A 24980-nucleotide genomic window follows, 5' to 3' on the forward strand; every position below is an offset into this window, starting at 1 on the left:
TTGTTAACATTTTAGTCAGTGGCCTCCATACAGTGAGTAAGCATATTGGTGAGGTTAGGACTGATTGCACCTGCTACGCTTTAACTTCCACATATTGTTTGGTAGCATCATCAGCATCGTCAACGTACTCTTTGATAAAGGAAGCCAAAACGTCAGCGTCCCTGATTCCGTCGCTCTCAGCCATTTCGGCCAGGTTGTTCGTAAGGGCGAATCGCTGCTTCGAAATAATATTGTTGCCGTTTACGTTTGACGTTAGCAGTATTCCATTTCGACTTGAAAACTCGCAGCGTCGTTCGGGCACACGCTGTTTCTTTCTGGTGGGGAGCAAGAAGTCTATATTTATAGTTGAAAGCGGAGCTTGTCACTGTGGACATTCTAGATTTTAAAATAGATTAGTGGTGGTGATACAGCTGGTGAATTAACGAGCTACCTGGGGTAACGTGGAGTACATATCTTGGTGAAAACACCGATCACTCCTGGGCTAGTATACAATAACTGCGGGCCTTGGACATAAATATATGTACGACTGGTTTTGTAAGAGCTGGCCAAAGCCCGTAGAAGAACATGTAAACCGTGTTGATTTTATATACCACTGATATGACCTCGCTTATAAAACATCAAGCCATATCAGTGTGCAGTAGACGTGAATCTTATTCATTACCTAAATACGAGCCGTCTTACACTCAGAGAAAGGATCGCCAAGTGAATTTCAGAGGTGGCATGAAGGCCCTGATTACACAGGGAAGCAAAGGCTCAGAACGATCTTCTGATCCGTGCCTGGACAAAGTCTTTTAATGGGAGGTGAGTAACTGGCGACCATATACTACAGCCCTAGTGATTACTAAGGGCGAAGTAGTCGCTGAAAGGTTAAAGTGCATCGCAAAATTTACCCAGGGCGTTTCCATAGGGGGACTTTGCTAAACAAGCGCTGTACCAGATCTACCTACCGCGCCAAGAAACATTTCCCTTGGATAGTTTAATGTGAGGACTCCCAACGAAGTTAACTATGGTCTAACAATTCTGTCATCCACTTGTGGAACGATTAATATGGCAACAGTACTTGCAAAAATTGCTGATGGATCGTGAAGCGCACTCCTGAGAATAGATGACACCCATGTCTTCGTAGACATCGTTGGTAGTGATGTACATAAGCGATGAGTCAATATCCGTCTACACTGACTTGACAGAGTCATAGTCGTAGTGAACTCGTACATGCGTAGCTTTGACAGATGTAGCACAGACGCAAAAACTTAATGAGTACACCAATGGATATCTTATGTGACTAAAATGCAGGGTCGGCAATCAACAGGCGATTTCTTTTATCACTCCCAGACAACGTCGAGGCCAATTCGTTTTCGTACCTTTTCCATGGTTTTTCGAACATGGCTTTGTTCCTCAGCTTGAATAAGTCCTTTTTAAATTCGTTCATGGCAACCGTTCCCAGATCTATATTTTATCCATGCAGGCTGACGAGACCGTAGCGCACAGGGAATGTTACACACGCGCGTTTTCCCAGCCGTAGATACAACTGTAAGTTTCGTAAGTGGAAGACATAACCGAGGTTGCGATGCAGGTTCGGCACAAGCTTGGTGCATTCCGTGAACGTATGATCCGAATCATCCACGATCGCGTACTGCTGCGGAGCCATCTATTCGCGGCTTATGTAAAATACAGTAAGGAAATTCAAAACCTTAGACCTAGACCCAAATAAACATATTTAATTCCATTAATAATATTACTGATTTTAAAATCATATATATTAGTTGTTTACACAGAATAAAATATGTAAAATATCAATTCAGGTCAAGCAGAAATGAACTCAATTTTGGACATGGTCAAGTTCAGCATACAATGCTACTTTACAAAAACATGCAATGAAATAATAAAAAAACTAACTAACAAACAACGCAAATTAAATATACTTAACACAGTCCACTGTATATTGCAGTGATCTGCTGATCCTATTTTGGGTCACATCCGTCGCTGTTTTGGGGTTTCGCATTCACTTTTATAAACTATCTCGCATGCTACAGGGCACACTCATTAAGAGGTTCTCGTTCACTTAAATAAACTAGTTGGCCTTGTTTGCATAGTAAAACACAAAAATAAAAATAAACATGCATATAAGATGGAAAGAAACAAGGGAAAATTTAGTTATTTAAATTATGAAAAAGACACACATACAGACTCTCTCTCTCTCTCTCTCTCTCTCTCGCTCCGGTGGCCTAGTAGTTAGAGCGTCCGCCTCGGATGCGGAAGGTCGTGGGTTCGATCCCTGGCCGAATCATACCAAAGACTTACAGAAATGGTACTAACAGCTGCCTCGCTTGGCGCTCAGCATGAAGAGGTTAGTGTTAGGACTGGTCGGCCTGGTGTCAGGATAATGTGACTGGGTGGGACATCATGCTACATGTCTGCGGCATAATGCCCCAGTGCTAAACAGCACTATAAACGGTTACACTGCAGACATGGTAGCGATATGACTGAAAAATTGTTAAAGCTACGCTAAAAATCCAAATCACCCACACACTCTTTCTCTTTCTCTTTCTCTCTCTCTCTCTCTCTCTCGTACCCAGTTTATGATAAAGTCTGATACATAACGAGAAGAGAGCTCTGGCCCATGGGTGACGTCTTATTGTGTCCTGAGTTGGAGTGTATTGGTTTTTGATCTGGAATAAGATTCAGAAACAAAGGAAGTGCTACTTAATGTATATTAACGCTGATTAATTGCAAGGCTCCCAAATTGTCTCTCACACCAGGAAGCATCTTTCACTTTTTCACCACTATAAATAAGACATACATTGGCTGCACATCTTCCGTTATCTCAAGCTCTGATAAGGTCCATTATAAACACCAATACACCCTTGATTCCTTCCTGGTAGAACCCTTTGTGTCTCCACCAATCTGAGCATTCTCAGTAAACTCCTGCAGCGGAACGGTGTGCACGAGGATGATAAGGAACATCCGGGCATTTGGTATATGCCTATCAGAATGCCATCATGCCATCATGCCATGTTACGCTGACACGGCATGAAAAGTAAAAATAAATCTTCAAATAATTTCATTTTCAGAATCGACCGCGATTATTTTATGATATTAGTTACTCGCCCCAACTCAGTACACACTTGTGAAATGACTTGTTTCGTATATTTCCGCAAAAACCCTAACAAAGCACGAAATAAAGCAAATACTAGCTTCAAGCGAGATGTTTACCACGAGAAAAGATCATTATTATTGTTGTTATCATCATCATCGGAATCATCATTTTCTATTTCGTCTTCTTCTTCTTCTTCGTTATTATTATTATTATTATTATTAAAAACTACCTTGGTTTCTCAAAGTTCTGAAGTTCACAAAGGAATACACGAAGGACGATTTAATTTATTTTACGATAGTTAATGTTAGCTCTCTCCGAAAAGAAAAAGTTCTGATATTTATAATTAGGTAACAGTTCTCACATTCATTAAGTTCACAATAGACAACATATTTTTTTTCTTTCACATAAATGGTCCGGTTTATATAAAACTTCTCGATTTTAGCACGTATTCGATTGTCTTTTTTTAAATTCGTACAAGGTTATGTTTCATGGAAAATTCTAAATATTAAAATGTTTAAAAGGAAGTTCTAGTGCAAGTATGTTTTATTATTTATAGTGTTCAGTGTGAAAAATGTTCATTTTATATTTGCATTCTAGGAAAAACTTTAGGTTTTATCACGATCTCTAATACTTTAAACCTCCCAAATTGCACGTTTTAGTTCTAAATCTCTATTAAATGCGTTTGACTCATACTGTTTTTCTAAAAATAAATGGGCGTATGCCATGACGTTCATATTTGTCTCCTGTTATTCAGAAATTACTCCCTCCACATTAATTGAACGGAAGATGGCCCTATCTCTGGTTCATGATAAGGCCGCTTATGACACTTCTGTTTCCTGACAGATAGTGTGTATCTGATAACAACAGTCTACAGACCTCGTACATTTGTTTGTCTGTGATGTGATGTGATGTGATTTGGATTTTTAACGTAACAATTTTTCAGTCATATCGCTACGATGCCTGCAATGTGGCAATTTATAGTGATGTCGAGCACTGAGGCATCATGCCGCAGACATGTATCATGATGTCCCACCCCGTCACATTATCCTGACACCAGGCCGACCAGTCCTAACACTAACTCGTAATGCTGAGCGCCAAGCGAGGCAGCTGTTAGTACCATTTTTTTAAGTCTTTGGATCGAGCCCACGACCTCCCGCATCCAAGGCGGACGCTCTAACCACTAGGCCACCGGAACGGTCATTTGTTTGTCTCGAGAACATCTTATACATATTCTGTATCATTTAGTCAAGTTTTCTTTCGCAGCAAAATTGTCTGTGATAAATGAGTGAAACGTTTCTCAAATTGTCCAAAAATATGAGAAGTAATGGGGTTATTACATGATGTATCCTGGTTTAATCTGGAATCAACCTGTTCATTGTTAAGCATACGTCAGATTAATATTCTTATTTTTCTAACATACTTATGTTCAGTCACGGATCGTACGATTTATACGTCAAAGAAACTATATGATAAATAGGAAAAATGTATGTCTGTCTGTTTCCATATTGCTGTCGCTGTCAGCAGCTTATATTATTTTCGGAAGGTATGTAACACGAACACCTGATTTTGCGAACACACTGACATAACGGTGAAGAACTAGACTACTGATTGATGCCGGTACTGTGGAATATACTGGGATTTTCTTGCAGCAGTTTCATTTGGCTAGAGTGCTAGTCGCAGACCGGTGCTAAATATTGTAAGCTAAAAATGCTGACGTTTTGACATGCATATTTATGTGCCAGTGTGTTACGAAACAATGTTATGTAAATCTGTGCTGAATTTGAAGCATTAGTAAGTTCTTCTCTGGAATAAGATTTCAAAAATTCCACAGCATCTGCGCGTGGGGTGAGGTTAGGGTTGGGGAGTGGGGAGCGGCAGGGTGGGATGGGGTATATTTGCAATACGTATAATTGCTAGACATGTACAAGTTGGATGTAAGGGAGGCAACCTACAATAGCACTAACCTCTCTAAGTACAGGTCTCACACAACTATCTGAATTTGCTTTATCATGTTGTTTTTGTTGCTGTGAGTTTAACACCATTTCTCAGCACGTGACAAGCTATATATGGTGGCCAGTATAATGCTGGATGAAGTTCGCGTGAAAACCTCTGGAATAACCGTTGGCCGAGCCGTTTACTCGTACCCATGTTGACAGAAATGAGATATCAGTGATCTGTACATGCGGGCACATTAGAATACACTCATGACCGCCATCATCGTGTTATTTCAAAATAGATCCATGTGGGAAGAAGAAAAAAGAAACTTAAAGAGTTCTTCATATAGCTCACTTAGCACTTTTCACATGAAACGACAAAGAAGAAACGCTTTAGTCTTTTGAAATAGTCCAGTGTCAAAAAATGTGTATGCAAGAAGAATACTAGAGGTGTCATTTTGCCCACAAAGCTTGTGAAAAACGAGGGCCATTAGTTTAGCGGGTTGCCTGATGCCAGTGCCACAACAGATTCGTATTAACAGCTGTCAATGCCTCCTTAAATTCGAAAGCACTTAGAATATGCGGCAAGATAACAACGCCAAACTTCTCAAATGTATCAAAAAATAATTTGTACCATTTTCTGCCAGCTATGTTTTGACAAAAAGCTAGGACCACATTGAACATGTTGTGTGTGTATATCTGACGGAAATTATTCTAAAACTATTTTCTCTTTGAGATAATTCAGTCCGTTCACTAATATATGGATTTTTCAAACCCTAGAATTCAATTACGTTGAGCTATGATAAATAAATAAATAAATAAATAAATAAATAAATGTCTGATATTTAGCCTGGATAAAATACTTAAAGGAAATGGCTGGTGAAATAGCACCACTTCTGAAGATCATCTTCAGAAAATTCCTTGCGTATGGAACATTTTCTGATGTACAGAAAAACAGATACGAGATCGGATAAGATCAGAAAGAAGAGGGCCAACGATACCTTTAAAAAAAATTGTGGATATTTATGGCTTCCAGCAGGCTTGAAAAAGAAATGCGTTTTTCTGATTTGCAGGGACTAAAAGAATACCTAAGTCAGTTTATCATATTAGTTGGAAAAATTACCCCCCCCCCATTAAAAAAACAACAACAAAGAACAACATAAGAACAACAAAAACAAACAAAAACAAATAAACAAACCCCAAAACCCACCCACCATTTAGCATATCAGTGTCTAATGATTGGTCGCTAATGACTCGGTGATATTCATATGAGTTCAAGGCCAGCTATAACCCACCTGAATAGCCATTATTATTCGATACTGGTATGGCCTCAGTAAGGGAAGTAATATCACGATGCACTTCGATCAGCATGACATCTGCCAGATTGCCAGAGAAGATAAGAAGTTCAAATTTTAACTTACGTACGTAAGTTAGCATTATGTCTCAACAAGGGTAGACACTTGAAGTGCAGTGCTAGATTTGGAAAGACATTTGAAGAAATCACTCCTGAACCCCAGCTACTTGTGTTGGATTATCACAGGGTCAGAAGTAACACTTCAAGCGGATACGATCCTTCCTGTTTGACGAGGACACGGCGAGTTTTATAGTCGATGGAGTCGCCTCAGATCCTGCACCTGTCGGAAGTCGATTACAACTAGGCCTGTCCTTATATTCATGTGTATTATTTACCTCCATAAATGATTTTAAGCCAAGGACCAAACTAGCTGCCGATGACAGTGTGATCAACATGGCAGCGATGCCAGAGGAAGTCTACAGATTCTTCAAGAAGACTACAGAGCTTGCCAAATGGGAATTAACTTGGGGTGTTTACTTCCAAACATGAATGTAATATCATGAGCCTTTACAGATCATGGGCTCCCATATTCCTACGATAATCATAATACGATTCCATCTAATTCTGCTAGTTACATAAAGGTAGAAATTACAAGCATCTTGCCCCCCACAATACTCCAAACAAACAAAACCCAAAATAAAACAAGTACACACAAACAAACACAAAGCAATGAAGAAAGGCAACACGTTGGGGTTCATGAGAACAAATCTAAGAATTAGCGAACATACAAAATTAATTGCCTGTTTACGAATACTAGACTTATAGTGCTGTTCACGTATACTCAGGATCGGATTCGAAAGGTTGAAATGGTACAGCAAACATATTGCCTGTAGCGTGAATCATCCACTGGAGTATGACGTAACCACAGTGCAATCTATTGTAACTTTATGAGTTGGAATATCGGAAGTCACTGTATAGTGTGTGTGTGTGTGTGTGTGTGTGTGTGTGATTTGGATTTTTAACGTAGCTTTAACAATTTTTCAGTCGTATCGCTACCATGTCTGCAGTGTGTCAGTTTATAGTTATGTTTAGCACTGGGACATCATGCCGCAGACATGTAGCGTGATGTCCCACCCAGTTATATTATCCTGACAACAGGCATACCAGTCCTAACACTAACCTCTTAATGCTGAGCGCCAAGCGAGGTAGCTGTAAGTACCATTTTTATAAGTATTTTGGTATGACTCGGCCGGGAATTGAACCCACGACCTACCGCATCCGAGGCGGACGCTCTAACCACTAGGCCACCGGAGCGGTTCGCATCATAGCGAGGTCCAGTTAACTGTAATTTATTAAGATAGCCAGCAACCCAGTGTATGTTCGTGCATCGGACTCCCTCATCAAGACGTTCTTGTAAGATAGCCAGCAACCCAGTGTACGTTCGTGCATCAGACTCCCTCATCAAGACGTTCTTGTAGCAGGTCTAACCATGATAAGAAATTCATACAATTTTCCGTCTCAAAAGATTATTTTAAATGGCGCTTGTCAGTAACACTTTGGAATTGACTCCCAACTGTTAATCTCAAGGCTGAACTCGCCAATAGAACTCCATTTAGTGATAACTATTACAAACCCAACAACAACAACAAACACTTTTTTTCACCAAACAATGAAATACAGTGGCGCCTTGAAGCATGTTGTAAAGATAATACGTTTCTGATTACAATTCACTTTTCAGTTGACTTTGAAACAAAGTGAATGGTTGAGGTTCTTTTTTTGCGCTTAACTCATTAGTTTTAGGTGCAGGTTAATGATGATAGTTTCATATTTTCTCCTTCAAAATGGCAGCAATAAAAAATCTTACAAACTAAAATCAAACATAAAAATATAAATCACGTAAACATTATACATCCAGTATTTAGTAGCAACAGGTCTAAGTTTTCTCATTGTACGGACTTTCCCGGGTTCATTATTCATTCATTAGTCGAAGCCACTATGCCATTATAGAAGTAGAGTGTCCATTAACATGTCACTTTGTAGTAGTTCACTAACATGTTTCCGAATATTTATGACCTATACTTGTAAGATAGTATGGATCGGGGCAAAAAGCAAAACTATCTAAATATTCCTCAAAATTCCTGATTACTAAAAATGTTTCTACGTAATATCCAAGCTGTGAATACATACAGTGAAGTCGCCTTTGCAACATATTAGGACAGCACTTGAATGCTGCATACTTGCTGTAAACACGTACTCAGATATTCAAAACGTTCAAAATATTTAGACAGAGCCATAGAAGGGAAACAATTTAAAAACCTTCCAAACGGTGTTGTTGAATTTCACTGGTACATCAACAAGTATGGCTGCAAGTTATTTATGCTAATAAGTTCCAGGAGACCCGAATGTTTTTACCAACGTGATCAAAGCTCAGATTCATTTATAGGTTGAAATGATCATTCCATGATTTTAAATATAATGTATTTCAGACGTTGGCACTTCATTTATCCTGCTCGAGGATTGACATTTATTTTAACATATACACTACACTATAGGGCTATTTCGGCGTCTAATGGCCTTTACATATGTGTACTTGTGCAAGTACTTGTTACGGTGAGGATTTCAGAAGTTCTGGAAAATCTTGAAAATTTTAAAAATATCTGATTTTGTCATACTTTGCACTTTATATAAATAAATAAACACAAATCGTAGGTCATTTACAACAAAAATAAAAATAATAAAAATAAGAACGGCTTTTATGGTCTTTGAAGATGGAGACACATAATAAGTTATGTCACTGTTGTTCATTGGTCATTGTGTGCGGATTGCAGCTTGGAATCGTGCCGAGACCAGCCAGATTTGGCTATCGTGGTAGACCGCTCCGGTGTCCTACGTGGTTAGAGCGTCCGCCTCTGATGTGGTATGTCGCGGTTTTGAATCCCGGCCGAATCATACCGAAGACGTATAAAATGGTATTATTATCAGCTGCCTCGCTTGGCGTTCAGCATTAAGAAGTTAGTGTTAGGACTGGTCGGCCTGGTGTCCGGATAATGTGACGTGGGTGGAACATGTCTGCAGCGTGATGCCCCAGTGCTAGACATCACTTTAAACTGCTACACTGCATTGCAGCAATATGACTCAAAATGTTAAAGCTACGTTAAAACACACACACACACACACACACACTGTTGTGGTGTGCACACCGACTAGGAACGTTATTACCATTGCATCTGCAATATATACCTTTTTATGCACTTACATGCCTTCATACAGTAATAAATAAATAAATATTTTAAAATATTTATAAAAAAATGAATTAAATAAATCAGCCAACGAGTCAGTCATTGAGACAAATTTCTTCTAAACCAATAGTTGTACCACTGAAAGACTTCTATACCGCAATCAGTTTGGATCTTGGACTTATCACGGCCGTTTTTACTTCACTTATATTTTGATGCAGTGTTTGCAAGACATGGGAAACCTTGTCGTAATAAAATGTATTTAGTATAAATTTGTTAAGCCGTAAATGTTTCTGCTTGTACTCTGTATGTAAACATGTTATCGAAATAATAAATGTTGTCCCGCCATTGCCCAGGGAAATCAGTGGCATTATTTTCTTTATTATAATAATCATTGAAAGGGTGCATACGGTTAGAAAATAATGGATGATAAACAATATTGTGCAATTGTCTGTCGGTCATGCTGAAACGAAAAGTAGTCCAAGTGATTTTGGAAACGACCCTTAACTCTGATGTACAATACCAGGCTTACACAAATGCGTAATGTGAAATGGACTTACAGACAAGAAGATAGATGTCAGATTTTTTGTGACGTCAGCAAGAGTACGTGACCCTTTTCGAAACAAAAGTTTGCTCTCATATATCCGCATCAGCATTGGAAAAGTACTGTGCAGGAAACAGTTCGCCGTTTTTAAGGCAAGATACATTGTCTTAAAATGGGTTAATATTTCTGCAAAAAATTTTTTTTAGATATTAAATAATTTTTAAAAACATAATTTTCGTTTATATTAACGAGAAATATATTGCAGTACATGATGACAATGCAGTTACAGATATCAGACAGAAAGTCCTGAACCACATCCTAGTATTCTGGGATATCATTTATTTTGACGAATATTCAAATTTAATGGTTTTTCAACGAAAAACAAACAAAACATCCTACCATGGCATTAACCAGGGTCGGTTACCGTAGTGCGACCTTAGGGAAATCCCTTGGCTCCAATTGCCTCGGCACTCAGTAATCTTCAGATGATACCGTTCTTTAAAGTACCAAACCAACTACCGAAGCCCGCCCCCCCCCCCCCCCCCATCTCTCTCTCTCTCTCTCTCTCTCTCTCTCTCTCTCTCTCTCTCTCTCTCAAGTATGACTCATGATCCGGTAAGTGGGTAGGACGTCCGCCTCGGATGCGGGCAATTGCTGGTTTTGAACCCCGGTATCGTCATACCAACTACGTTTAAAAATGGTACTAGCAGCTACCTCGCTCGGCGCTCAGCATTAAGAGGATAGTGTTAGGACTGGTCGGCCTGGTGTCGGGATAATGTGACTGGGTGGGACATATGCTACATGTCTGCGGCATGATGCCCCAGTGCTAGACATCACTATAAACTGCCACACTGCAGACATCGTAGCGATATGACAAAAAAATTTAAAAGTCCAAATCACACACACACACACACACACACATCTCTCTCTCTCTCTCTCTCTCTCTCTCTCTCTCTCTCTCTCTGATGGATGACTCAGCTAATTATACGCTTAGAATTTTGGGCAGGGTGAGCAAAAACGATAACCGCCTGTTCATATCAAGAACTGTTTATCTTTGAAAGACAGCAAGGCCCAAGGATCTTAAAATAGTACACACAAAGTACACAAATATTTCCATATTTTCCTACCAGTTACACCTATACTGAGGTAATGAATATTTGAATAAATTAAAAATATTGTATTTGGAAGTATGTGAAATTAGTTGTAATCTGTCTGCAAGTTCAATGATTTTAGTATGACATTCACGTTTGTTGGAAAGGTCATAAAATTGGGTTAAGAATAAATAAATAAAGAAAGAAAGAAAGAAAGAAAGAAACAAACAAACAAAGAAACAAAGAAACAAACAAAGAAACAAAACAAACAAACAAACAAACAAACAAAACAAACAAACAAACAAACAAACAAATGCTGTACTTCTAACTCTTGTAATCACGTTTTGTCCATAAAGAAGCATAAGACGAATGTACGTTTTATTTGCATACCCCAAATGACAGTACAGCGGGATGGATGTGATTTGTTTCAGTGCACAAATTCACCCATCATTCCGCCCGTTCACTATCCATAATAATGTTACATGGTTAACCAGGTAGTCATTTATTTCTCTTACAATGTTATCATGTGACTCTTTATTTCTCTTATAATGTTATTACAACTATATGGTCATAAAACAAGTAATATAAACGAGTGAGAAGCAACAAGCTGTGTAAAATTAAAAAAAATAAAGTATATTTCCCTTGAATAGAAATCAAAATAAAAAAAGGAACTTACGGCAATGCGAATCAAATTCCAAATAAACCTAGAATTACAGGCACAAGTCCTGATTATTATAGTTTTGAATAAACTTTAGTGGAAATCCAAATAAAATTCAACGCTGGAGGTGTTGATGTGCCTGTGGTGGCCCGTATCGTGGTGATATCCCAACAGTCTTTTGCTGGATCAGAGTAATACAATCCAAGAATGTATATTTATTTGAAATTTCACTATTAATTCAAGTTTCTATTTCCAAGAATGTTAGTTTTGATGAGCACTTTGTATTTACAGTGAATAAATAATTTGAATAAATAAAATTCCAGCCCAAATGAACTATTGAACACAACAATAACACAATTGATTCTTCTTATATCTTAAAGCACGAATGAATACTTTCTAGAAAACAAGATTACATAGCTGATCTGAGGTCACAATTATCATTTTCGGAGAAAAACTAGTACCTAATGGACAGTAACCTTCTAGAAGGTTCCCGATGTTCACTAGATAAAATAATTGTAATAAAGAACATGGTAAACAGAATGCCTTTGACTCACACAAAGATAATAATCCTAATAGTGAAACATACACAATATTTTAGCCATGTATTAGATGCTTACATAATTTGAAGCAATCAATGATTCAAGTCAGGTAGGAAATGAACTTGATTTTATACAAGGTCAAGTCCAAAACACAATGTTACAATATCAATAGCATATAATGAAATACAAAAATTAAAAAGTATACTAATATACTAAGAAACAATGCAAATTAAATATACATACTGTTTTCACGTTGTCATTACCCTTTTTTGATTCGGTACCAGGATGTTTTGATTTTTTTTCATGTCACATGATCTGCTCATTATTTCTGCCTTTCATTACATTACGGGTGGTTTGTTGATTGATTTTCATCACGATGAATCGAAGGAACACTCAAATCAAAGTTTATTTTAAGTGACAAATATCATTTAATCGAACAGATACAGCAGTACTACTATCTTTTGTGGGGAACCATGTACATTTATCTTTTGTGGGGAATCATGTACATTTATCTTTTGTGGGGAATCATGTACATTTATCTTTTGGGGGAATCATGTACAGTTATCTTTTGGGGGAATCATATACAGTTATCTTTTGGGGGAATCATGTACAGTTATCTTTTGGGGGAATCATGTATAGTTATCTTTTGGGGGAATCATATACAGTTATCTTTTGGGGGAATCATGTACAGTTATCTTTTGGGGGAATCATGTATATTTATCTTTTGGGGGAATCATGTACAGTTATCTTTTGGGGGAATCATGTACAGGTATCTTTTGGGAGAATCATACAGTTATCTTTTGAGGGAAACATACATTTATCTTTTGGGGGGAATCGTATACAGTTATCTTTGGGGGGAATAATGTTCAGTTATCTTTTGAGGGAATCATGTACAGTTATCTTTTGGGGAATCATGTACAGTTATCTTTTTTGGGGAATCATATACAGTTATCTTTTGGGGGGAATCATGTACAGTTATCTTTTGGGGGAATCATGTACAGTTATCTTTTGGGGAGTCATGTACAGTTATCTTTGGGGGAATCATGTACAGTTAACTTTTGGGAGGAATCATATACAGTTATCTTTTTGGGGGAATCATGTACAGTTATCTTTTTGGGGAATCATGTACAGTTATCTTTGGGGGAATCATGTACAGTTATCTTTTGGGGGAATCATATACAGGTATCTTTTGGGAGAATCATACAGTTATCTTTTGGGGGAATCATATACATTTATCTTTTGGGGGGGAATCGTATACAGTTATCTTTGGGGGGAATAATGTTCAGTTATCTTTTGGGGGAATCATGTACAGTTATCTTTTTTTGGGGAATCATATAAAGTTATCTTTTGGGGGGAATCATGTACAGTTATCTTTTGGGGGAATCATGTACAGTTATCTTTTGGGGAGTCATGTACAGTTATCTTTGGGGGAATCATGTACAGTTATCTTTTGGGAGGAATCATATACAGTTATCTTTTTGGGGGAATCATGTACAGTTATCTTTTTGGGGAATCATGTACAGTTATCTTTGGGGGAATCATGTACAGTTATCTTTTGGGGGAATCATATACAGGTATCTTTTGGGAGAATCATACAGTTATCTTTTGGGGGAATCATATACATTTATCTTTTGGGGGGGAATCGTATACAGTTATCTTTGGGGGGAATAATGTTCAGTTATCTTTTGGGGGAATCATGTACAGTTATCTTTTTTTGGGGAATCATATAAAGTTATCTTTTGGGGGAATCATGTAAAGTTATCTTTTGGGGGAATCATGTACAGTTATCTTTGGGGGGAATCATGTACAGTTATCTTTTGGGGGGAATCATATACAGTTATCTTTTTGGGAGAAATCATGTACAGTTATCTTTTGGGGGAATCATATACAGTTATCTTTGGGGGGAATCGTGTACAGTTATCTTTTGGTGGAATCATACACAGTTATCTTTTTTTGGGAATCATATACAGTTATCTTTTGGGGGAATCATATACAGTTATATTTTGGGAGTAAATCATGCATACGCCAAGAGCACACGTGCTGTGTTACTGAGTAAATCATGCATACGCCAAGAGCAAACGTGCTGTGTTACTGAGTAAATCATGCAAATAATGAAGCCTATAGGCTCCGCATATTTTACGTATCTATGCATATTTTACGTATCTTTACATATTTTACGTATCATACATATTTTACGTATCTATATATATTTTACGTATCTATACATATTTTTTCTCACCCCGTTTATTGTTTGTTTTCCACAGGACTACCTTGCTAATTTCGGTTATATATCGGGACTGACAAAAGAGGCAGCCAGCCTCATGTCCAGGGGAAACTTCACGAACGCTATAAAGAAGCTGCAGAGGATTGGTAACATTCCAGAAACAGGAGTGGTGGACCATCGGACTTTAGAACTCATGCAAAGGCCACGATGTGGCAACAAGGACTTTGAAGATGACACGTTAGGAATTCGAAAGAAAAGATATATAACGGCACCGTCCAAGTGGGAGAAGAAAGACCTAACCTTCAGGTAAGGTTTAAATTGTACACGCAAATTTCAAAGTTGTGTCTCATTTTCTTGTCAAAGCCATGTCTATGGATTAAAGTTATGAAAGATATAGTCATACAAATAACAATTTTGCAATATATTCCATACAGGAGCATGGTCATACAAATAACCACTATGCAATATATTCCATACAGGAGCATGGTCATACAAATAACCACTATGCAATATATTCCATACAGGAGCATGGTCATACAAATAACCACTATGCAATATATTCCATACAGGAGCATGGTCATACAAATAACCATTATGCAACATATTCCGTAAAGGAGCATGGTCATACAAATGACCACTTTGCAAAATGTTCTATACAGTAGCAAGTTCATATTAGCAACCTGTTTGCAATATAATCCATACAGGAGCAAGGACTAACAAACAACAACTATACAATATATTCCATACAGGAGCAAGGTCACATAAATGACCACTTTGCAGTATCTTCCATACAGGAGCGAAGTCATGCAAACGACACATTGCGATATATCCCATATGAGATAGACCAAAACCTGTACACTTATTTGCATATAACGTCCCTGTTACTACTAACGTCTATTCAAGTTTGGCAAACAGTTTTCGTTTTCTCTGATACAGAACGATATCCTGTCGTATTGCATAGGAATCACACACACACACACACACACACACAATAGAATGAGGTGTAACTAAGTTGCTTGAGTTGATCATTCGATCAATTTAGGCAATATATTTAAATTCGAAGACATTTCTTCCATGCAAGAACTTTAAAATAATAAAGTTCATGAAACTAAAACACTATCGAAAATTATCATTTTTAAATTCACTATGAATACAGAATACGCCGGAATATGGAAATGTAAAAGTTCTACATTTATTTCATGTTTTTACAAAGAGTATGGGAAAGATTATAATCCTTTACCTTGCTATAAAAGTTGGGTGGGTGCGGGTGCTTTGTTTGTCATAACGCTACTTAAGGAGAAAGAAAAGCGACTTCGTAAATGCTCTTCGTGGCGGACAGGAAAATAGTGTATGTTCAACATGAAGTACTTAATCCATGAAGGGTGTACTCTTTGTAGGAGTAAATTGAGATTTAGAAACCAATCTCCTCACAATCCAGTATACCAAGTATACTTGATTGAATTACAGTGAAGGGATAAACATTGCCAACCTTCTTGTGTACGTAGTATGGGGCAGGTTAGGCCGATAAATCAACCCCCATCCCCCGTGATAATATTGACTTCGGTTTAGGGGCTGATATCACCTATTCATTAAAACATGCCAAAGTCTGCAGACACTTTTGGCTGCACACATCGGTGTATTTTTTATACAATTACATGTACCAACATTTCAGGCGGCTTTGAAGCTACCGTCGGCTGAAGGGTTCTTTTGGTGGCATATACATTATATTTCCGGAGCTAATCCTATGTTTTGTGACTTGTAAATCCACGTGGAATGGCACAGCTTTCAGTCCAGTGGCCATGTTGAATTTCGCGCTCTATATGGCTGTTGCCAAATAGCAGTATGTGTCTAAATTGTGCGCAGGTTTGTTCATGAAAGGCAGGAAAAATTGCACATTTTAATGAACAGGTGACATCACACCCACATATCGTCTATCAGTATCAACATAATTTGGGGTTTTGATTTATCGAACTGGGGGCAGGTGTGCAATTTCGTAGTGTTAGGCCAATGGCATTTGAGTGACGTGTGTGGAATGTTGTTTTTCTTGTTTTCTAATGAAACCAGCTTACATACAATCATACATGCATACATACCTACCTGCCTACCTACCTACATACATACATACATGCATGCACACTCAAAAAACATACATACATACATACATACATTCATACATACATATTGTTGTTGTTGAGTTTAATTATAGTGGCGTGCGCAAAAATTGTGCATGTGCCACCTTTTTCTGACTGCACCGCAGTCTGGTATTTGTTCCTGGGGAAGGGAATGGTGCCACCTCCCACAGGCTTTTATGGGTTCAAGGTACCCTGATAGTTTGGCCTCAATCTGTGGGTCCATAAAGGTCATACATACATACATACATACATACATACATACATACATACACACATCCATCCATCCATCCATCCATCCGTCCATCCATCCATACTTACTTACGTACGTACGTACGTACGTACGTACATACATACATACATACATACATACATACATACATACATACAGACAGGCCGGGATCTTGTTAATTTCCAACATAGGACCCATGGGCAATATGTTGCGTACCCCAGTGGAATTAACCAACGTCTGTCTTGGAATCAAATATGAATTTATATATCTTTATGCATATTAAATGTATGCAGGGTCATTGGATAATGATCTTAACCCTACATATTATAAGCCAAGGGCAAGTCCCATACTAAAGAGAGACGACCCAGTGTGTCTACTGTACCTATGTCTAATTTTGCAAGCGCAGGGACATTAGCATATGTTTGGATAAAGTGCATGGATCGCAACGGTTTCCAAGTGGATACGCCAGAACTGCATTCCACCTTCTCTAGAGAATGGTCTTGTGTGTAATCAAGATACCCGTTATATCGTAGCCTCCCCAATGACACATGTTAACTATCGGATAACCACATACGACACGGATGCAATTGTGTAAGATATTTAATGGCAAATACATAAAAAAATAAAAAAATAATCAACCAACAAACAGAGGTGATACCAACATTTTTAAAATCGTTTCCACATCTACGGTGATCTCCATTCATATCCTAAAGTTTCATATATCTGCAGTGTAAGGAGAGTTATACTACAATACAAATGGACGGACAGACGTACAGGCCGATATGGAATAATACTATAGAAAGCATCATTTATATACCATGGAACGGCACTTAGAACAATGTATTTATTATCTAGCTTAAGTCACAGGAAGTCTCAGCTCTCATAAGAAGTGGCAGTCACATTATAGCGGCCTGTTCAAGTGTGAGAAATTTGAAAAGCTTTACTTTCCAACCAATCAGGAGTCTCAAATTTTGAGGACCTTGACGAGGAATTCAGTGCAAAACGTCTCGTCTATCATATAGGAACCAAACTTCCAGACATGTAGCATATGTTGGCATAAAGAGACGGACCTGTTATTGGCACAGCATTGTGGAGGCAGCTGTATCGATACGTGCTCACTTTTATTTTGTGGACATTTGAATACATGAACTCGTCACAAAGGGATATCTTCGAACGGCAAAGAACTCTAGCTTTTTATCTGTGTGAAGAAGGAACTGGTTTGGAATGTATGTGTTCATTCGATTCTTTTTTTCTGGTATTCATGATTTACATGAGCTAAATCATGTTAGAACGTGGTTTCAAAGCCCACCGCATAACCTCAGATTACGGTCTAAAGGGGGATATACGTACATTAAATATATATCTATATGCATCAGACTCATCCGATAATTTCTGTTTTTTACTTGGTCCAATCCTACCAGTTAAAATGATTATTTACCTGTCTGACATCCGATGTCATGCTGTTTCCTCCCATCTAATTGAGAAGTCTAACCGTTCGGTGTATTAGATGTATGGCATGGGAAACTTGTGCGAAGATTCGTTGACAATTTTCGTTTTTTTTCGTTTTGGCTTATATCAATGGGGGAAGCTGTATTGTAAGCCATCTTGATACATCGGGCAGACACCGTGTGTCCGTGTCCTTATTCAGCTTGGTTGCGATGTTGAAAGAATCATCACAACCTGCTTGAATGAGGACAGGTGCACCAATTAATCAACCACTAACAGAGGAATGGCTCTGTTCTAGCCCATGGAGCATAAAGAGCCCAAGAACTTATGGAACCTTACATACACAGGACACTATTCCTCAATAGATGGAGATACTTCTAACGAACTAAACATACTGCATTTATTTAAAATATCTAAGAACGAGTGCACACATTTTTCAAGCTCCCACAAAAATGAAGTCGATGTACACCTCCAAAAATGCTGTTTGTAACACGAGTAAGCTCAAACATATATACGTAGATCAAAGGGAACAAATGAGATTAGCTTTCACATATGTGTACTTGCATCTCGTTGCAGAGATTTAAAAAAATTTCTTGTAAATTCAATGCTCTCTCTCTCTCTCTCTCTCTCATGAAACCATAATTCATGTAACGAGAATTACATATGTTTCCCAGCGTGGTTAAGATTCCACCAGCTTTAGGTTCTACTTGAATTAATAACCATTTAAATCTATGTTTACTCAAGGTGCTCAGTTTTAATAATCTAGTCATCCAGTCATTTGAATCAAACCCTTGGCAGTGTTTCAATCAGTTTCAAGATAATTTTTCCTCATGAGTAAAACAATATCAATATTGTGGATGTTTGCAAAATATTTCCCGTGTCGTGCCTCAATCTCTTTGCACTCGAGTTTTAAGTAATATAGAACATATGTATTCTTGCCGGTTTCGGCTGTTTGCTATACTGCAGGAACAGAAGGACCCCAAGGCACGATAAAATCTCTGAAAGCTGATACATCCATTCCTGCTGATGGTGTAGCTTCTGACTGCAAGAAATAATAACAGCTGTGCTTTAAAAGGATTGCCATTATAGCGTTGTACAATTTGATGGAACATATTCTTTAGAGAGCATAAATTCTACGCCAGTTAAAAGAATGCGTAGCGGGTTTGCACCTCCGATTTAAGCATCGATTCATCTCATAAGGTATTAATTAATATGACATGCGTCCATGTTTAAAAGCTTGCTTGTGAATTTTCCTTTACAATATCGTCTAAATAAATGAGCTGATTTAATCATAACCTCATTATTTGTGTCTATATTTAGAGATAAAGAGAGCGTTAATCATACTGATTTCTGGGACACACACACACACACACACACACACACACACACATATATATATATATATATATATATATATATATATATATATATATATATATATATATATAAACACATCTGACATATGTTCGTTAAGCATTCCAAGCTAGGCGGTAGCTGCTTTCTGGTTATACCAGATGAGTAGAGAGTACATCTTATCAAAGAAAAATATTTACAACAATTTTTTTATTATGCAGCAAAATATTTGCAGACTATGCATCCCATGATGCCAGTCACAACAGTCGGTAATGGAAACTTTTTAAGCGATGTTAGGTCGAGCATAAAAGCTATCCAATTATCAAGGTCTTCGGTTCATTTGACTCAACATCTTGTCCCACACATTAGAACACGTTTTCGTGTTGTCGAAATACTTTTGCCTGGTTCCCGGCCCCTTTGTAGCTACTGCAAATAAGTGGGCCTCGTACGAGCAAATCCACTATTTCAAGATGGTGGCAGACTGGTTTGCGTCTCTTTTCACTATACTAAAATTTGAAAATCAAGGTAAGATAAACTGGGCGATATGGAGGTCTAGTCTGCACCATCGCTGCTCAGTAAGCGCATCTGGTATCTAGCGATTTAATAGCCAGATATTATTTCTACACCGACCAGCTCGGAAGACATTTTTTGTTGTTAAGAGTAACAAAACAGTTCCAAACAGTTGGCCTCATTACTTGGTTGTTTTAGTGATTTGCTTAGGTTAATCTTTGTCTGGATTGTAATGGAAACTAAGTAACCTTCTTCGTAAAAATGTGTTATCATGTGTATTTATACAACATACAATGTCCCCAATTTATTGAAGCTATTTCGTTGTCAAATTTACAGTTTTGGAGATGCGAAGTTTTACATGTTGTCAAGTTCTTCAATTTCGGAGGGGGGCCCCGAGTGGCCGAGTGGTCTAAAGCGTTGTCCGTTACGGATCACTGCCATCTCACCTCTGTCTGCATGGGTTCGAGTCTCGGATTCAGCCAATGTGGGTATGTGAGAAAGCTTGCCAGTAGCTTCTCGTGGGTCGGTGGTTCTTTCCGGGGTTTTCCCGGGTTCTTCCTCCACCATTAATACTGGCCGCCATGTATAGCCTATCGTGTGCTGAAAAATGGCGTTAAACCCTACAACAACAACAACAATTTCAGAGGCAAGTAAATCTTGCATGTAATCCTAAATCCCGTAATGCCTGAATGGAAGTGACCGTTTTGAAGAGAAAAAACCCACAGGGGAACGTATGAAGCTTATTTTTTTATGGTCTTGTTACTTAAATCGAAACATACTTTATTCTCTCTGTCATGATGAGAAGGAAGCCTCAAATATAATTCGTCTGCACTGAGAACACAATTCTGACCTCCTCTTTACATGGGACAATTTGGCGGCGGAAGGAGACAAAGTCACATTTGGGAAATCATTGTCGGCCTTTGCTGTTGTGATATATATAGGGCACTTTGGCAGAGGCGAATCATCAAACACATCAATTTGATGTGTATTCCTACAACACTTCTACGAATATTTTACAATACCTGATATGGTCGAACGATGTTCCGATCGTTGTGTTTGGTGAAAGACGTTTCGAACGTACGTTTGTTCACACAATCTCAATAACAATTAAACCTAGACTGCCCATTTTTCAAATTATGAACTATATTGATTATGAATTTATTTAATTAATAAAATGCCCACATTTGCCAACGGTACAAAGTGATCAGCATCTTATATGACAATTGTTGCATCATTTTTCAACGACTTGCTTACTGTGTGGATGGAGTTGAGTTCTAATAACATTTGGGCATTTTACATGTATTAAAGTGACTATAGCACTTTAGTGACATGGTTGAGAGTAGCTATGACTATATTTCCATACCAAAACGTGACTAATGGTCCTTTTTATATTCCTTACCGATTGCGTATTGTCAGTTTGTTCTTTTTATTGTTTCTGAGAAGCTGTCCAGCTTACCAAAAACGAAAGCTCTAGCGTTAATTTAGTGTGCAGGATTATGATTTTTAATCAGTGCCCACGAAAGGGCAGCTCATTTCTTATCCAGTTTGTTCAAGTGTACTCAGTATAAATGCTGTTATCTGTTATGACACTTGCCATGCTCGGTTTCATCCAATGTGTCCAAGTGTATTCAGTACCATTACTCTTATCTGTCATTCTAAAGACGCTTGCCATGCTCACATTTACTCAATTTGTCCAAGTGTACTCCGTACAAGTACTGTTATCTGTCAGTGTCATGACGCATGCCATGATCACGTTTACACAATATATGCAATTCTAAATACATATGCCAAGATTTCGTTTACTCAGCTTGCCCACGTGGTAATCACCCTTATGAGGTGTTGTAAGCCCCACCCACCCATCCTAACTTTTAATAACTTTGGATTTCCAAATATATATTCATCCAAGTTTTAACGATATTTAGTTTTTAAAATGGGTTTCTCTTGTATTGTTTTTGTCCTTACACAACAATAAGCTACCATAGAAAAGTATGTCAGTAACACTTAAGTGATAGTACTACCTTCAGCCATGCATTCTAGACTTTGAATGCCTTATAAGGCGTGCACTTAGAGGATATAAATTAAACTCATTATGTCTGATTGTTCTTAAGTGAAGAACAAATCTCACTATGAGCGGCATGACAAATTACCTTAAGCATTTCCAGGTGGACTGCACTTCAGATGGGTTGGGAACAACAAAACTCTAATTTCAATTCATTTTTTTCGTGTGGGTCAGTATTCAATCCAGTGCTATATCAGTGAGGGAAAGTTAAAGATCTGTATGTGTCATTATTTTCAGGAGCTCTCTATAAAAGCCACCCGCCCCTCCAATTCCATAGTTTTCACAAAATGCACTACGGTTCCAGATAGAACATATTCTAAATCAACTTCATTGACTACTACAGTCAAAACACAGGCGTGTACTACTTTACTACATGATGCTACATTTCTGTTGTCTTGGACTAGTTGATATAACTGTGTTTCCTACTTCAACCGATCCAAACAAATACGTTTATTTAAATCACTATCATATTCAACAACCACCCTCCCACTACAGAAAATATGTACCTGTTTTGTACATAGAGATTAATATTTAAGGGAGACAGCTCATTTGTAATATTGTATACTTGCCATGGAGGTATTATTGTACGTGTACGATTCGAAAATAATGGTTTTCTTTTCATAAGCTTAAGCTGATTTTAAATCAGCGTAATACAGCTGTCTTCCTATTTGTAAATATCATGCTAATATTTTACATATGTGGAGACAATATGATCTATGAAAGAACCTTAATCTTTCTTCTTTTTCAATTACCTATTTAGCCAATAACAGCTAATTCATGCATGAATAAATACTTATTATCATGTATGGTATTAAAAGTACAGTCAAGCTGACCAGTTAGAAGACAACGATAAGGGGAGTGGGCCAATTTGGGACATATTTTAGGAGTATATACGTTTTACTGTAATTAATAACGGGAACTTCACAGTTGGCCCATGATGACCCTTTCTAAGTAAAAAAATAACTGGATACCTAACCACACTATTGATCAAAATCGCGGAATAGAACAATACTTTTATAATTTTAGCTGGTATTAAAATGCAGAAAACGTGTTGTGCCAGTGTAGGCAGTAACAACTCCTGAGAGTGCACATAATTAAGTACCATTTACTTTTAAAGTCCAAGAAGCATAAATGACCAAGCGGAGCTAGCCAATTATTAATATTTGCACATCTGTAATAAGGCCAAGCTGTATACTCAGTAACCCTGATTACACATATTCATCATAAACCAAAAAAGGGAAGCAAAAGTTCTTTAACAATGCCTAAGATATATAAGGTCTTTTTTGTTAAATAGCCAGGAGAACCAGTGAGTAAAACCTGGGGAGTTCTTTTTCTTTAAGAATTAAACACAATGTAAAGTATGAAACTGTAGAGCACCACCAGTTGCTATCATGATGATTAATCACACTGTATAGAATAAGTCACTGTGACATCCTTTGCCCAGTTGCTATCATGATGATTAATGTTTCCTTTCACATCTCTGTAAAACTTAATGTAAGAAACTGAAACAGAAGTAGTTTTGTCTTTGTCTCAGAGTACCAGAGGAATAAAAACAAAATTATTTCTTTTCTCAGTTTCTTCTGTATTAGACTTTATTTTTGCAGGTAGCACACCAATAATCCAGGTATGCAAGGCACAGGTTTTAAAATAATTAAAACGGTGTAGCTTGACATTTACACTTAGCAATAATTCCTCATCGTAACCATATCAATATGTAAAAGAACTGTATCAAGGCGACTTTGAAAGATAATATGCAATATATTACAAAATATGTAAACCATCCATTCCTGTCTTCCTGGATAATGCACACTATACACGCCCTTTCTTAATAATCAACATGTATGTTTGTTGCGCAGGGTTTGTGGTGGTTATCGTTATCTAGAAGATGATTGTCATCGGTGTCAATGCGCGGATCGGGTGAATGATGCAAATATTAAATTAATGGATATAATAAATGGAGATCTGAGAAGATATATAGAACAACACGAGCCCCCGCATATAAAATATAACAATTTAATCAGTTAGATAAACAAAATGAAATTGTGCAAGACACTTGAAGGATACACATCTACCAAAAAATTACTTAAAGTTATTTAAACATTCAGTTAGCAGTTCTGTTTACACTGATATGATACATATCATCATAAAACTGGGTGAGAGTATTTGAACTCATTTGTCCAACATGAAAGCTTAACCTGATTAGTTAGTCCAGATTCAACACCGGTAGTAAGATGGGGTTGCTTTATGCCTCTGGCTTCCTTGTGTTGCAGCTTACAATGAAGTCACTCTTTCCTCCATTCTCTTTAATTACGATATGGTTCGTATTACCATACGTCTCTCACTTGTTGTATAGAGCGACTTCCTAGTTAAAATATATAAATATGCAATCTAAATACTGTATTCGGTCCTTTCTGCTTAGATAGAACATTATCCCCTCTGTCGTTACGTCAGATATGACCACATCTTGATTCCAACGGACACTAGCTGCTAAACCGGCTCTCAGGTCTCAGCCTGTTATTTCATACCATATAAATTGTAGCTCAGTTTGTTCTATACGAACATGGTAAGGTAAGATTAATGTGTTTCTCTAATGGGTCTATTTAAGAGCCACTAATCGATCTATAGCATGGTCTT

General features: G+C 37.7%; 1 protein-coding gene across 1 annotated transcript in view; it reads left to right on the plus strand.

Annotated features, from left to right (window-relative positions):
- Window positions 1-24980, plus strand: part of LOC149779722 (stromelysin-1-like) — a 79669-nt gene that overhangs the window by 17243 nt on the left and 37446 nt on the right. The window contains exon 2 of the mRNA XM_089940581.1: window positions 14658-14923. Within this exon, the coding sequence (XP_089796707.1) occupies window positions 14658-14923 (266 nt within the window). The remainder of the gene's footprint in view (window positions 1-14657; window positions 14924-24980) is intronic.

The sequence above is a fragment of the Sinohyriopsis cumingii genome, chromosome 17 (genome assembly GCF_028554795.1).
Source record: "Sinohyriopsis cumingii isolate HCF-2022 chromosome 17, ASM2855479v2, whole genome shotgun sequence".
Classification (NCBI taxonomy): domain Eukaryota; kingdom Metazoa; phylum Mollusca; class Bivalvia; order Unionida; family Unionidae; genus Sinohyriopsis; species Sinohyriopsis cumingii.